The sequence below is a fragment of the Agelaius tricolor genome, unplaced genomic scaffold, assembly GCF_023055355.1.
Source record: "Agelaius tricolor isolate 1412-34295 unplaced genomic scaffold, bAgeTri1.0.p SCAF_22, whole genome shotgun sequence".
NCBI lineage: Eukaryota > Metazoa > Chordata > Aves > Passeriformes > Icteridae > Agelaius > Agelaius tricolor.
The window spans coordinates 1,010,211-1,024,449 of NW_027269282.1; the positions used below are offsets into that span (position 1 = coordinate 1,010,211).

At 49.0% G+C, this 14,239-nt stretch overlaps 1 protein-coding gene across 1 annotated transcript in view; it reads left to right on the top strand.

The window, feature by feature from the left end:
* ARMH3 (armadillo like helical domain containing 3) overlaps positions 1 to 10,398 on the top strand; it is a 123,441-nt gene extending 113,043 nt beyond the window's left edge. The window contains exons 25-26 of the mRNA XM_071446213.1: positions 2,086 to 2,202; positions 8,038 to 10,398. Coding sequence (XP_071302314.1) covers positions 2,086 to 2,202; positions 8,038 to 8,130 — 210 coding nt within the window. The 3' untranslated portion in view covers positions 8,131 to 10,398. The remainder of the gene's footprint in view (positions 1 to 2,085; positions 2,203 to 8,037) is intronic.
* The last annotated feature ends 3,841 nt before the right edge of the window (positions 10,399 to 14,239 follow it).

A 14,239-nucleotide genomic window follows, 5' to 3' on the forward strand; every position in this document is an offset into this window, starting at 1 on the left:
TTCCTAAAGAAACACATGCATTGAGCAATCACAGCTGTGTGGCACTGTGCACACCTGTGTGGGTGGGAATACAGGGAGACTGAAGGGAAGGTTCCTGGGGAGTCAGGTAGCCCTGAATGAAATGCCTTTGCTCTGGAGAGAAGCCTGTTCAACTCCTCACCTTTCAAACCAGGTTTTTTCTCTGCAGCTTATTAATCTGGATCAATTTGGCTTCCTCTGATTGACAGGAGCAAGCTGCCAGATCCTTTATTGCTCAGAAGAAGGTGCATTATGCTATTACACCATGTCCCTAGTGGATAGTTATTCCTGTGCCCAGGTGGCTTTCTTTCATCATTGCTCTTGGCTCTGCAATACTTCTTGTAGCTTCTGCACACAGCAGCAAGAAGGGCAGGCTGAATTTGGAGATGGATGTCATTGCAGGGAATTCTTTCTGCCAGTGGAGCTGACAAACAAAACAGCATTAGGAAATGAGTGCTGGAGAGGAGGCTGTGAGCCTTTGCAACACTGGCAAGCTGTTCTTAAATAGCATTGCAGAATCAGAATCAGTGCAGTTGGAAAAGGGCTCTGAGCCCTTCAAGTCCAAATCCTTATTCCTATCCCTAGCTTGTCTGCAATGCTGGAGGACAGTTGAGCTGCAGAGACTGCTGTGTGACCATCTCACCTGGGAACCACTCTGGAACCCCTTTTTCGCCCCCAGTCCTCATTTGGATGATTCCCTGTGGCTTCTGCCATCTCAGGCCCCCCTTGCATGAGTCTCTGTGCACCACTGCCACATGCAGAGTTTGGGGGAAACAAGCTTTTGAAGGAACCCTAAGCAACTTCAGATTTCTTAGAATAAAAGACATAAGGACAAGATTCCTGTAAAGGGCAGGAGCTGCCAGCTGCCTAAAGGAGCAGTTGACAGTAGTGCTTACACTGTTGGGAATACAAAAGGAGAAGTGTAAGGGCTCCTTGTTGTTCTGGTCACTGTTGTCTTCAATCCTCTGCAATGCTCTTCTTAGGATCTGTTCTGAGTTGTGATGCCTTGGAGCTGGGTCCTCTTCTTTTGCACCTTTTACCATGTGTCTTCTGGCTGAAGCTTGTCATGAGCTGGGTTACTGTAGTGCAAACCTCAGATGTTCATATTCTGTTTAGCTCTCAGAGCAAATGGCAACAGCCTAAGAATGAAGTTCTTGTGTTTAGGAGAATCATTTCAGGCATATGTTTGCCCAGGAGTGTTGACCTCTATGGTTCCTTGTAGGAAGATTATTGTGACCAACCATCTCATAAGTGCTTTGAGGAATATGTCCATGCAATGCTTTAAAGCTAAAAATCATTGTGGGAGTCCCTCTTGGTGTTCCCTAGTTAGGAAAATGAATAGTCCAATAGAACAGAGATGTGTAACTATGAGTTTGCAAGTACAGCCCAATGCTGGGAGCAGAGTAGGGCTGTAATAAAAGCTGGAACTGCTTTGACTGTAAAAACCAAAGATAGTCAAGTGTCTCCTGGGCAGAAAGACCTGGATTCATGTCTTCATGTCTTTCTAAAAGCAGGGTCCATACCAAGGCTGGGCTTCTCTTAGTGCTTGTCAGAAGCTTGCTCCTATCAGGAGAAGCATGCAGTGCTCTGTATGAAGCTGACTGAGCAGCTCTAGAAGCGGGTGGTTTAGCAGGCTGTGACTGGTGATTCATGAGCCAGGAGGGAAGTGTGGTCACAAAACTAACCTTGGAAGGACTGTGGGACTGGGCAAATCTGTGTTTGTATTGTGCTTCTGTGTTGCATCTGGGTGTACATGTGGTAATTAGCTGCTTGGTTTATTAATATATCTAATTCTGATGACAGAAAGCTGCTGCTGTCATGGATATAGGTTTCATCTAGCATTCTCATGAATGGAGAAATTCTGTAAATTTCAGGCCTGTTCCTTGGCATTAGGAAGCCTTTAGTGCCCAGCTCCATGTTGTTAATCATGAGCCAAATATTAGCTGTTAAAGCCGTCTCTGTTGTGAAAACAGGTGCCAGAGCTGTGATCTATCTCAGCCCTGCTCCTCCTGTGCTGAGGAGTGTGTGGATGCTGATTCCTGTGCTGTGTTTGGCTGTTCCTGGCAGGTTTTGGAGGTGGTGAGGTCCAACTACGACACACTGACGCTGAAGCTGCAGGACGGGCTGGACCAGTACGAGCGCTACTCGGAGCAGCATAAGGAGGCTGCCTTCTTCAAAGAGCTGGTGAGCTGCCTTGCCTCTGAGCAATCAACAGCCCTCTTCAGAGCCCTTGTTATGGCCTGGGCAGTGGTATTTGGGGTGTAGCTGAACAGTCCTGTTACTCCATTGGACTGCCCCCAAAGACATGGCAGGAGCAGGATCTGGGCAGACACTGCATGTCTGAGAGCTTCCTGGAGCTCCCTGTGTGGCTGAAAAGGAGCCTCCAGGCTTCTTAGGCCAGCACTGGTCAGATGGTCTCTGTCCCTTTTGCCATGGGGATTTGCTCTGCTTTGTAGTGGTAAATTTGTATGGAGAGAAGCTGACTGAGCTGGCTGCTCCCACCTGGGGTTAATCATGCAGAGCAACTTGGCTTTTTTGCTGTTGTTAAGGGGACCATGAAGTTTGAGACTGATGAAACATCTTCCTGCTCATTGCTTTCCTCCATCAGTCACAAAAAAAGGGTTTCCAGGCATAGAAAGTGAAGGCATTCCCTAGAAATGTCTCCCTCTGCAAGAAGAGAAGACTGATGGTAGGAAGACCCACAAAAGTTAGTCTAAATAATTCAGGTTGGAAGTTATAGTTCTTCAGCAAGCCAGCTTGCTTACCCTTCTCCAGAGAGCCCTGTTGGAACTTTTCTTGTCCAACAGCCACATGAGCATGGAGGCAGTGTTTTTGTAGTGACTGGTGTGTGAGGGAAGCCTCACTCTTGAATCATTACAGCTTCACCAAAAGGGAGGGCTCTCTAACTTTGGCAACCTTCTCCACCAGTCTGAGAACCGATTCTTTCTCCCAGCTCTGTCCCTGCTGATTGATGAGTAATTGATGCCTGCCTACTCTATCACGAGTCTCCATGCATTTGGATGTTGTTGTGCATCCTTCTGTCAGCTCTGCTCCAGAACAGGCACCTGAAATGGTTTTGTTTCCTTTTACAGCATGCTTTTAACTCTCTTGGGGTCATTCCAGCCCTGACATTGGGTAGTATGTGGGCAAAACCATTTGCAATTGCTTCTATGCTATTTTTCTGTGTTCTTTTGTGCCTGTTTTTGTCTCTCTGGCCTGCTGTTTGACACAGCTTTCCTGGAATACAGCAAAGAAATTTGGCCATAGCCTTCCTGTGACACAGGCTTTTTCTGTTACTGTACTCTAGAAATAAGACACATTCCTGTTTCTGTTGTCATCTGTTCTGTCCCAAGGGCTCCCACCCTCATCCAGCATCTCCTTCTCCTTGGCCACATGACTGCTCTGCTTCCTGCATGTCCCACTTTCCACTTGGCCTGGAAGAAGCTCAGGCCAGTCATGCCAATTGATTAAAATGACATTCTCAGTCCTATGATCATCACAGCCACAAAACACTTCAGCTAAAATTATTTTCTTCCTAGACAAATTTCCTATTTTTTTCAAAATCCCAATTTTGTATCATTTAAGAATCTGTTTATTATAACCAGCCCATCAACTCCCTTGTGAAAATTGCCCATCCAGGTACCCCTGGGACCCTCTCCTCAAGAGCATATAAAAGCCTGAATAATTACTGTATAAATGTGCTGATTTGACCCAGTTGTGAATCAGTTTAATCCACATCTCTAGATGCCCTGAGAATTGGGACCCTATTAAATGTTCTTTACTCACAGCTACAGAAAATCCCCTGCATTCCATTAAGCCGTTGCCTCAGCACAGCGGGAAATGAACCTGATACGTTGTGATTTGTCTTCAGCAAATCCACTTGGCCTCCCGGCCTCTCGCTCTGCTTTTCTCTAGGTGCACAGTAACTGATGGCTTTATTAATTGTTCAAACAACTCATCAAAAAGGCCCTAATCTGCCCTGTCCTTCCCACAGTCCCTTCAAACCAGGTACTTGCTTTCTTTTTGTAAAGCTTTTGAGATTTTACTTCAGCTTCTGTTGCTGGTCTGATGCTGGATAATACCCCCCTACCCAGTGCTTTGGGTTTAACCTCGGAGGTTTGCAGGATTTCACGGAGGGGGCAGAGGGAAGTTGCTGCAAATCTCTTTGTGAGCTGTACCAAAGGATCAGGGTTGGTAGTGAACTACAAGTTTCTGAGTTCACATTGTTCCCATCGGGTCTTCCTGGACAGGATCTGTTTGCAAGTAATTCTTTCCAGATTCTGACAGGTTTTCTTATCACTGTCTGCAAATGTTTGCATCAAAGCAAACCCTTCTTGGGTGGGGAATGACACAGAGGAGACATTTTCCTTTTCAGCTGCCTTTTTATCTCTCTTTGCTCCCATTAAGTAGGTGAGCAGAAGCTTCCCCAAGCCATTCTGGTGGCTCCTTTATGCTTAGAAATCTTGTTCTCACTCCTTTGACATGCTTTGCTAATTCACTGCTTCACTTCTCTTGCTTTGCCTCGGTGCTGCTCTTTCTTGCTAATCCCAAAGAAAAATCTGCTTTCTTCTCCCATTGCCTTTACAAAGAGGTTTTCAAAGGCTGCGATACCGCAGCCACATTGTGGTGGAAGGTGATGTGCAGATTGTTTTATCAGCTGGGGTTTTTGGCATTTTGTGCTGCCTTTGAGGGGCTGAAGGAATGAAGTTAAGAAGTTTTCTTACACTTTTTATTTATTTTCCTTTGAAGCCTCAGGGATGTCATTTGAGGTCTGTGCTGCTTTGATAGAATGAATGGTTTGGATGTGAGCTTTTGGACCCTCACATTGCAGCTGGAGGAATGTGTAGAAAGAGATTTCAGCATCTTTCCAAAACACTGTCTTTGCAGTTAGATAGGTTTCATCAGTCTCAACATAGTCTGATTAGGGATTGATTTCGACTGGGGAAATTATCTTAATTTGACTTTTAATTAAGTGTAGTAGTCAGTGTAAATGTTCTTCCCATTGTACAAATAATTTAAGGGCTGCTTGTTGATTAGGAATAGGTTTAGTTGATGAGACTTGCTGTGAAATAGGAGTGTCGGTAAAACCTTGCACACTTCCAGCTCTGATGACACAAAACTAAAATTTAATCATGTTTTCCCCCCATGGTTAATGCCCTTGTTTCATCCATTCTTTCATTAACTCATTCTTCCACAGGTTATGTCAGTATTTCATGCATTTTCCATTTTTTCAACATTTGTGGACTAATAGAAAGAAAACAATTTTAGAACTCTTCTGTCCCTAATTCTCCAGGATACTCCATATAGAAGCAAGAGAGGACACGTGCTCTGCTTGTACTTCCTAGCAGAATTAATGTTAAAGCTCTGACCTTAATTTCTACAGTTTTGGGGCCTCTGTGTAAGTCTGGAGGGATCTGGTAAATTCCAGGCTGGCAGCCAGGCCTGGGCTGCCCACTGCACCCAGAGCTAGGAGGAGTCCTGGGGTGTATCCTTACGGAGCAGCTTAGGTACACTATAGGAAGCTTCTGAAATGTATCCTTGTTACAGACTGACCCCTCCCTGTGTAACTGTCTGGTCTTCCAACTCCAAAAGGGAGATGAGTTCTGGCTCCCTGTGCAGAGCCCTGGTGCTGGAGATAACTTGATTTAACTTTAATTTGAGCTATTCTTACCTTTTAAGCGGGTTGGCTCGGGCTGCCTGATTTCTCAGAGCAGAAGAAATGCTGGGCAGAGATTTGTGTAAACGTCACTCCTGTGTGTTATCATGCCCACTCTTCTCCCCAGTTTGTGTTAAGGCAGATCTATGTTCATCTAGACTGCTGTTGACCAAAGTTTGTGTCTAAAGCTTCTCTTGAAACCTGAAGCTCTCTTTAAATGAAACTGGCTCCACAGTAGCTTCAGGCGAGCTCCTCCAGCACTTCACAGCCCATAGGTTTCAAAAGTATTTCCTCTTTTCCTGTGTAAATCTTCTTTGTCTAAATTAGGCTGTGTATTTCTTGCCCCATCCCTGGGGAGCCAGATAAATATTACTCACTGTTCTCTTTCTGACCTCATTTTACATAATGGAGTGTGTTTGCTCTATTCCTCCTTCTCTTTGCAAACTAATCAGGCTAATTAATTTCTTGTGCTCTACCCCATAGCTACAATTTCTGCTAAGCCCTGTGTTCTTATTGTGCCACTCCAGCCTCACTTTCTGGGCTTGCAGAGACTCCTTCTTGGAGACCTTGATGTGTATACAAGCCGGGAATCTTCTACTGCTGGTGCCTGAGTCCTGGCAGCAGTTCCTGAGGCCAGGAGCTCATTACTGCTTGTACTTTGTGTTGCTGGGACCCACAGAAATGCTTTTAGTCAGAATAAGGATACTGGCTTACACTGCTTATAGCATCTGCCCCCTTTCTTCATGCACTGATATTCCCCAGAGCAGAGAACTCCCCACAGCTCATTGCACGTGTTCTTTCCTTCTTGTAAGAACTGACTGGATCGCTGGCACTGGAGCACTTGGTAGGACTGGAACCAAATCCTGTCAGTGGGACTCCTGTCTCCTGGCACCAGGACAGACCTGTGCCAGCCAGTGTTCTGGAGACCACTTGCAGAGGGGTTTAACACAGGGTACAACCGTGCTTATCTTGCAAGATGTGGTCCCAAACTATTTGAGGATGGAGTAAGTAAAAAGACACCTAAAGTAGAGAGTTGAAGGGGTGCTCCAAGGGAACAAAGATGCTTGGGGTCTCTGCCAAGCATCCTGATGAAGGAGAGTTTGTGGTTTCTGCAGATGACATAAAACTCAAGTACTTTGTCTCTTAGGGTAGACATCTTTGCTGGTGTGCTCAGGTTGTCAGGGTTTATGCAATGGGGCTCACTGGGGTTCGTTTCACAGCTTTCCCTGTTAACCTTCCAAGTTTTGCTTTCCCTCCCTTTCTTACACATTCTACCTTTTGGGTAGCTTTCTGCCCTTTCAGTGTGTTTTTCTCACCAGGGTAGCAAGTGAGACCCTCAGCAGTGTGTATATATATGCTCTTCCAGCCCCTGGTATTGGATTCCTCATTATGCATCTATATAATTCTTCCTCCAGTGCTTTTAAAAAGTACAAAACACTAACCAGGTCAGCAACAACCTTGTTATCACAGGCTCCAAGTCTCTGGGAACTGTAATCCTGTTGTTTGGATGAGCTTGTGTCAGTTTTGCTTTCTGTCACTGCTGCACAGTCGCTGACACAGATGATGTTTGACTTTGTTTTCTCGTTGCCAAGTGCAGCTGAGACTGAGCCCAGTCTGGGGCCTGCGTATTTGGCCAAGGAGTCTGCTGGCACGAGGGGGGAAGGGAAGCTGCTGTCAACAGGGCTGCCCAGCTCTTCTTTGTGCTCTGTGGGTGACCAGAAGTCTGGGTGTCATTGAGGGATAAAGGTGTCTCTTCTTCAGAGACAGCCAGTGAGCCAGCTGCATGTGTACAGCGCTCAGAATACACACAGCTGGCTCTGAACCCAGGGGTTTCTGCCAGCCTGGGTGATAATTTGTGTTTGCAGCACAGTGGCATGGCCTCTGTCCTCTCCTTCAGTCTGTATCTTTGGCTCTGTGGGTTCTGGAGCAGGACAGAGGCCATGGCACTGCATTAATCTGGGAAATGCTCACTGGAAATGCTCTGGTGGGCATTGATAAAATATGATCTTTAAGCTGCGGCCTGGGAGTGCTCACTTGCCCCATCTCTTTGCCCCAGAACAGGAGCCACATCATAGCTCATGCATCCATACAGAGCATCTTCTCCCATCCCTGTCTCATTGGGAGTTTACTCTCCTTGCTGGGATGTCACTGTAGACATTGCTGTTTTTCCAAGAAACACCTGAACCTCAGTGTTTCCTTGCTAGGCTGGAGTCTCAGTGAGAGCTTGCTGCAGCAATTGCTGTGCAGCTGGAAATGCAAAACAGCTTCATGCTGAGCATGGAGGTCAGCAGTGTCAAAACCACCAGGCTCATGAGGAGCCAGGACAAGTCCGTGGCTAAAACATCTCGTTTTGTTTCTGTCAGGTTCGCTCCATCAGCATCAACGTGAGGAAGAACCTTGCTTTCAACACGCTGAGCCAGGAGCTGCTGCTGAAGGAATTCTCGACGATCTCCTGAAGCGGGGACGCTGCGGCAGCGCGGGCGGAGCCGGGCCGGCCCCGGTGGGCAGGGACACTCGGCTCTGCGGCCGGTCGCCTCCTGCCTGCGGAAGGGACTGTGTTTCTTTTAGGGGAACGCCTTGCTGCTGTGTGTTTGATCCCAAAGGAATGTGTTTAAACAGAACTTGGGCTGAGGAGAGCTGATTGGCATGTTGAGGAGGAAGCAACTTTTTATGGTGCCACGGGAGTGGGCAGCCATTCCTGTGACATAGCAATGGGAGATTCCCTCCACAGCCTCAGGGAAAATGCACTGGAAACCTTTGTAGCAGAGCTGGGGAGAGCTCACAACTGAAATAATAAAACCAGCCCAGCTGTGTGAAACTGTTCTGGGTAGAGATTGCTCACCTGCTCTATGGGGAAAGCTCTTTGGTCCCAGGTGAGGGCTGTTCTTGTCCATCAGCCTGGGTCAATGTGTCCTCCTGTCATGTAAGTCAAATCCATTGCCATCCCATTGGGAATGGCTTTGGATTATAAAAAAGTTTCCCCAAGGAGCAGGCCTTGCTCACTCCTGTCTCCTGATGTCAAAAGGTGTCACTTCAACCAAGCCATTGAAAAAGGGGAAATTTTGCTTCCAAGGCTGTTGGCTTGCAGGGTCCAGTGTGAGCCAGGATCCAAGAATATGGGTCATCAAACAGAGCACTTTGTCACTGGAGACCTGCTCTGCTTGGGGTCACTGTTGCTTCTGGTAGCCCCAGCTCATCTGCTGTTTCTAAGGTAGAGGGACATTTTTAGATATTTGGTTTTCATGGGGCAGAGGCTGACTCCTTCTCCCCACTCACCTTGTTGCCCATCAGAGACCGCTTTGCGACAATCCTCCTCTTCCTCACAGGAACATCTGCCTTGCACATGTTTGCAGGTGCCTGGTGACCTTCATAAATGAAGAAGTCTCCAGTTTTTCCTTTGTGTGTAGCACACAGTTAAAATGCATCTGGAGAAGTAGTGACTTCACGTTCTCGCCCTCCTGTCTTCACCAAGCGACGTTCAGCCGTGTCTGCTGAGGGCTTCCCAAGGAGGAGCTCTGGGATCATGCTCGGGGGCACAGGCAGACTCTGCTCCCAGAGCCAGTGCTGCAGAGGTGCCCACATCTGGCAGAGCCTGTTTAGAGTGCTGTGTCAGGCTTCCAGCTCAGGAATACACAGCATGAACACCTGTTCCACACCTGTTCCCTGCTCATGCATTTTCAGCTCCCAGCAGTGATGTTATGATATTAGGATCTGGCCTGACTTGGTGGACTGAAGTAGAGAAGTTATTTCCATCTCAGATCCACTGGTTTTTTTTCCTCCCCCTAGAAAACATGTTTTTTTAAAAAAAGTGCCTAGTCCTGCTCTTAGCCTTGTAGGTTAGTGTGAGTAATGTGGATGTCATGCTCATTTACTACCATTTTTAGGCAAGGCTTTTTTCATGCTAATGTGCGTTAATTGTGTTAATGTTTCATCTTACCTGCTATGAGCATGGGAAACTGAAAGCTGTGTCCTTGGCCACCCACTGGACACAACACTGATGACATCCCTGTGCTTTCCTTGGGAGCACTGGCTTCTCTCAGCAGATGATACTATTCCTCAGCAGGGAATTGTCTGGCTTTTAACAGCTAAGCCAGACATTTCTTTGCTTTCTGCCATGCAAGTGTATGGGAATGTGTATGTGTCAGAGGGACAGTGCTTAAGGGAGAGCAAGCAGGCTCCATAAAATCACTGCTTGAGAACAGGCCAGGGCATGTAGAGGAGGCAGCTTCTCCAGTGGAAAATGAGGAACAGATGTTTGCAGTACGTGGTGCTTGTCTGGGGGGATAGAAGGGGATCTCACCCTCTGAGGGTGAGAAGGATCTCACCTTCTCAAGGGGACTTGAGGTGCAGCCCCAGCACTGTGACTGGTGGAGCATTGAGTCATCCAGCTGTCCTCATGCCTCCTGTTCTCTGAGCCCATTTAGGCTGAGCCTAGACACATACATGAGAGAGTTTGGGATGAGTCTGCTTCTGACTTGGCAGCCTCTGGAATTTTCAGCTTCTCACTCTGGGCTCAGCTATCCTGTCTCCCTGAGGGTGCTCCCTTGCTGGGATGATCATAGAAGCCCAGGCATGTGTAGGATCAGTTCCTGAGCCCAGCCCTCATCCAAGTCTGAGCTGGGGAAGACTGTGATACATGTCCTCTTGTCACACTGTCACTGAACCAAGCACTGTAAATGGATGTACATACAAACCTAGAACTCAATAAATAGCAGAGCCCCATCTGTCCAGAGTGTGCAGTGTTTGTCCTTCACTGGAGGGAGAGTGGGGTGGTTGGGGAGTGGTCCTGTCACCATTTGGTGGCACACTGGCTGCAGCAGGGCTGTCACCTGTCCTTGGGCTCTTCCTGCCTGTGCAGAGGGAGGCTGTGGTGCTGCACAGTGATGCTCTGTCCTTGTGTGCAGGTACCACCCTGTAGTCAGCATCCCTCTTCCTCCTACGCGTCCCTGTGGCTGGCACTAAGGAAACCATGAGCAAGGCTGAGCCCATGAGCGAGGGATGCAGGGACCTGCCTGTGCATGGTGTGATGCTCTCTGTTGCTGGTGTCAGCAAACTCCTGCTCACAGATTCTGCTGCACAATTGTCTGCTTTGTTAAACACCCTACTACAATTTGTGTTTTGAGGCCAGCTTGAACTGAGCAGAAAGTCATTTAAATCTTAATGTTCAGCTTCAGGATGTGTGTGACAGCCTCCAACTTCCCTGTATCTGATCTGAGCAGGTGAGTGTATTTTGTTATATCTAATTCATAACTCTGTCTGTTATTGGAAGAGCTGTTTCTGAGGCTTGGGAAGTGTGGGGAGAAGTCAGATTGCTACCTTTAAATTATGCAGCAGATGCAGAGAGACAAATACTTTACAAAATAATGACCTGGAAGAGAATTGAATTTGAGCTAAACTTTGGAGGGAGTTACTAAGAATTGTTTTGTAAGTGTCACTGATTTTTGATCTCTTTTTCCTGAGCTCTTACAGGTCCCACTTTTCATGCAGACTCGAGAGGGGGGCAGCTCCTCAGGAGCTGAGTCTTCCCTGCATGGGCCAGCAGCTCCAAAGGGTGTTTTGTGTGTTCTTTGGAGCTGCCAGGAGCAGGTAGTAGCAAGCCAAGCCCCTGATCGTGTGCTGCAGCCAGAGGGCAGGGTGCACCTTTGCCCACCTGCCGTGTTTGCTTTGCAAACCTCTTTGTCCTCTTCCTGGTGATGGCTATTGCCTGCTCTGGTCCTGTATGCAGGCACAGGGGCCATTCCTCTGCAGGATCGAGCTGCCTTCCATATGAGCAGGTCCTGGTGTCTGCTGTGGGGTGCTTTCCTCAACCCCACTTGAAGAATTGGACACTCCCTGCTCTGGGGTCCTGCACACTGTTCCGTGGTGGATATCAGCAGAAGTCCTAGAAAGAGACATCTCCTAGACAGCACTTGCACAAGGGACCAACCCCAGCGTGCTCCACCTGCTTCCCCACACGTCCTTCTCAGCATGGAGCTGCTCTCTCCCCTAGCTCCCCTTCCAGTACAGGGCAGGCAGAGGGAGTGGCTGTTCCCCCTGCCAGGTCACAGCTGGCACTGTGTGCATTGGGACAGTGTGTGGCCAGCTGTTAATGGTAAGATTTACAGCTGGCACTCAAAAGCAGCTCTTGGTCAGCACTGAGGACTTTTGAGTATTTATTCTCATCTCTTGTGGGGCTCTGTTTTCCTGTTTGGTGCTTGTTGGTATGAGCAGGGTTGTGCTGGATAGAAGTTTGATGGGTTTCTTTGGCAGATGAGGCATTGCAGTAACCTGAAAGAGGTAAAGCCCAGCTTTGGAAAGAGTAGAAATCCAAAGGGGCCGGTATAAGATGAGCTTTTTTCCATGGTGGCAACTTATTAATGCCTTTGCTGATGCTTTCAGGGGGAGGGTTAGTGATGAATGGAAGTCTGGACCAGCAGTCTAGAGAAGGGCTGGTGCAAGGCTGGTGGGACCTGGAGGCCCCTGGGGCTGCTGAGAGTCCTTTGTGCTGGTCAGAGCTCTGGTTCTCCCACCTACAGCACAGAGTGGTTGTGCCCAGGGGGACACTGATCAAGCAGAGGGGTGATCCCAAATGTATCTGATAGGCAGCACCCTCGAGGGAGCATTGCTGAATGCTGTTGTCTTTCTAAAGCTTCTTTGGGCCACCCTGGCAGATGCTCAGGGCTGCAGACCTCAGATCTGACCCAGTGTGGCTGCCACCCCTCAGGGTTGTGACTGGCTGCAAAGAGAGATGCTCAGGATGGGGCTTCCCCAGCTGTGCCCTACAGCTGCCCACATCACCCAGGACCAGCAGCTTGTGCCCAGAGGAGCTCCTGCTCTCTGGGACAGAATGGGGCTCCCCTGGAGCTCCTGACATCTCAGCTCATCCCAGAGGGCCAGAACAAGCACAGGGTCCAGTGCTGCCCTCTCCCAGCTTGGCAGCTGCAGAGCACAGGCTGGACCATGCTCTGCAGCTTCTGCTCTATGTACTGTCCCTCCAGGGTTAATTGAATCATGTGGCTGGAAATTGAATCCAATTGAATAGATTAAATGAGCTGGGCTTGCCTCTCACTGCAGCAAGCTCAGAGCCTTGCCAAGCTGCTGCCAGAGACTGGGAGCTCCCAGGAGTCCTGTGGGGGCAGGAAGGGGCTGGGGGGGCTGCAGGGATGGACACCCACTGTGCTGGGCTGCTTGTCCAGCTCTGCTGTGACAGATGGACCCTCGGCCATTTCCCAGTGATGTGCAGCCTGGCTGTGTCCCAGGGCCCGCGGGTCATTCTGCTACAGGCACACAGAGGTTGGCTTGGCTCCTTTCCCTTCTGAAGCAATTAATGACTAATTAGCTGGAGCTCCCCTGCTCCAGGGTTCAGCCAGGGTGCTCCCGACGGTGTTCAGGGGCTGGGATGCTCTAATGACCTGTGGCTGCTCAGGAGTTCCAATCCTGTTGTTCCCCCAGCCTACAAGTGGTGCTCCAGCAGCACTCCAGCCCCATGCCCTGCTTTCAGCCCCTTGCTGCAACCAGTGGCAGGCCAGTGGGATGGGATAGGATGGATTGGGATGGGCAGCTGAGACCAGAGTCACAGTGGAGACATCCCTGCCCTGCCCTGGCAGAGCAGGAGGACACGTGTCCGCAGTGTGGACTCACTCGTGACAGAGATGCACATCTGTTCTCCTAGCAAACCTGAGCTGCTGAAAGAGTCCCTGGTGTGGCATCCAGCGTGGCATAAATGAAGGTTGGAAATAGTATCTAGTTCCTCTTTAATTAAAACTTGAGCCCACAGGCACTGAGCACACAAACATGAGACGCTTTGTAATGCTGGGAGGGCTTTTGGGACACAGGGTTATGTCCTGAGCCCAGGAATGCTCCAGTCTCCACTTCCCAGACTTAAGTATTTTCTTCACACAGACTTTGTATCTGTTGTGCAGAAGTGGCAAAGAAACATTCTGGGCGGACACAGAGCCCCCCTGCAGCCCACCAGCAGTGAGGCCATGCTGGGGAATCCCTCCTTGCCAGAGGGATAAGCAGAGGCAGGTGCCTGGCTTTCGAGGATACAGAGTGTGATGCCAAGTCCTTTCTCCCTCCTGCACACCCAGATTTCTCATACCTGCTAGTTTGCATTTGACAGAGGAATTTCCCTTCCTCCTGCAGCATTCCTGCTTGCAAGGCTCTCCCAGCAGCTTGCAGGATCATCTGTTCCTCCTCCAGCTTTGCAAGATTTTTCAGCAGCTGAAATTCCCCCCAGGTCTGAATCTCACCGTGGATCCCACCTGTCCATGTGTCTCTGCAGGGTGGGTTAGTGGAGATGGGAGCAGCCCTCCCCTGTGTGTGTGTGTCCTGGCTGATGTCCCCCTGGGGCATCACCTCCCAGGGACCTGCTGGTCTGCTGCTGTAGCTGTTCCAAGATTCCCATCTCTGCAGAGACCGAGGGGCCCATCCTGGTCTCGTGTCACCCAGATCCATTTCCTCTGCAGATGTAGTAAATGTTGTGGTTTATTCCTGAGTGAGGCCATTTGCCCTGCCTGGAGCCCTTCCCAGACACCTGCATGGCCATGCACATCCAGCCCCTGGTGCAGAGCTGCTCATCTCCAT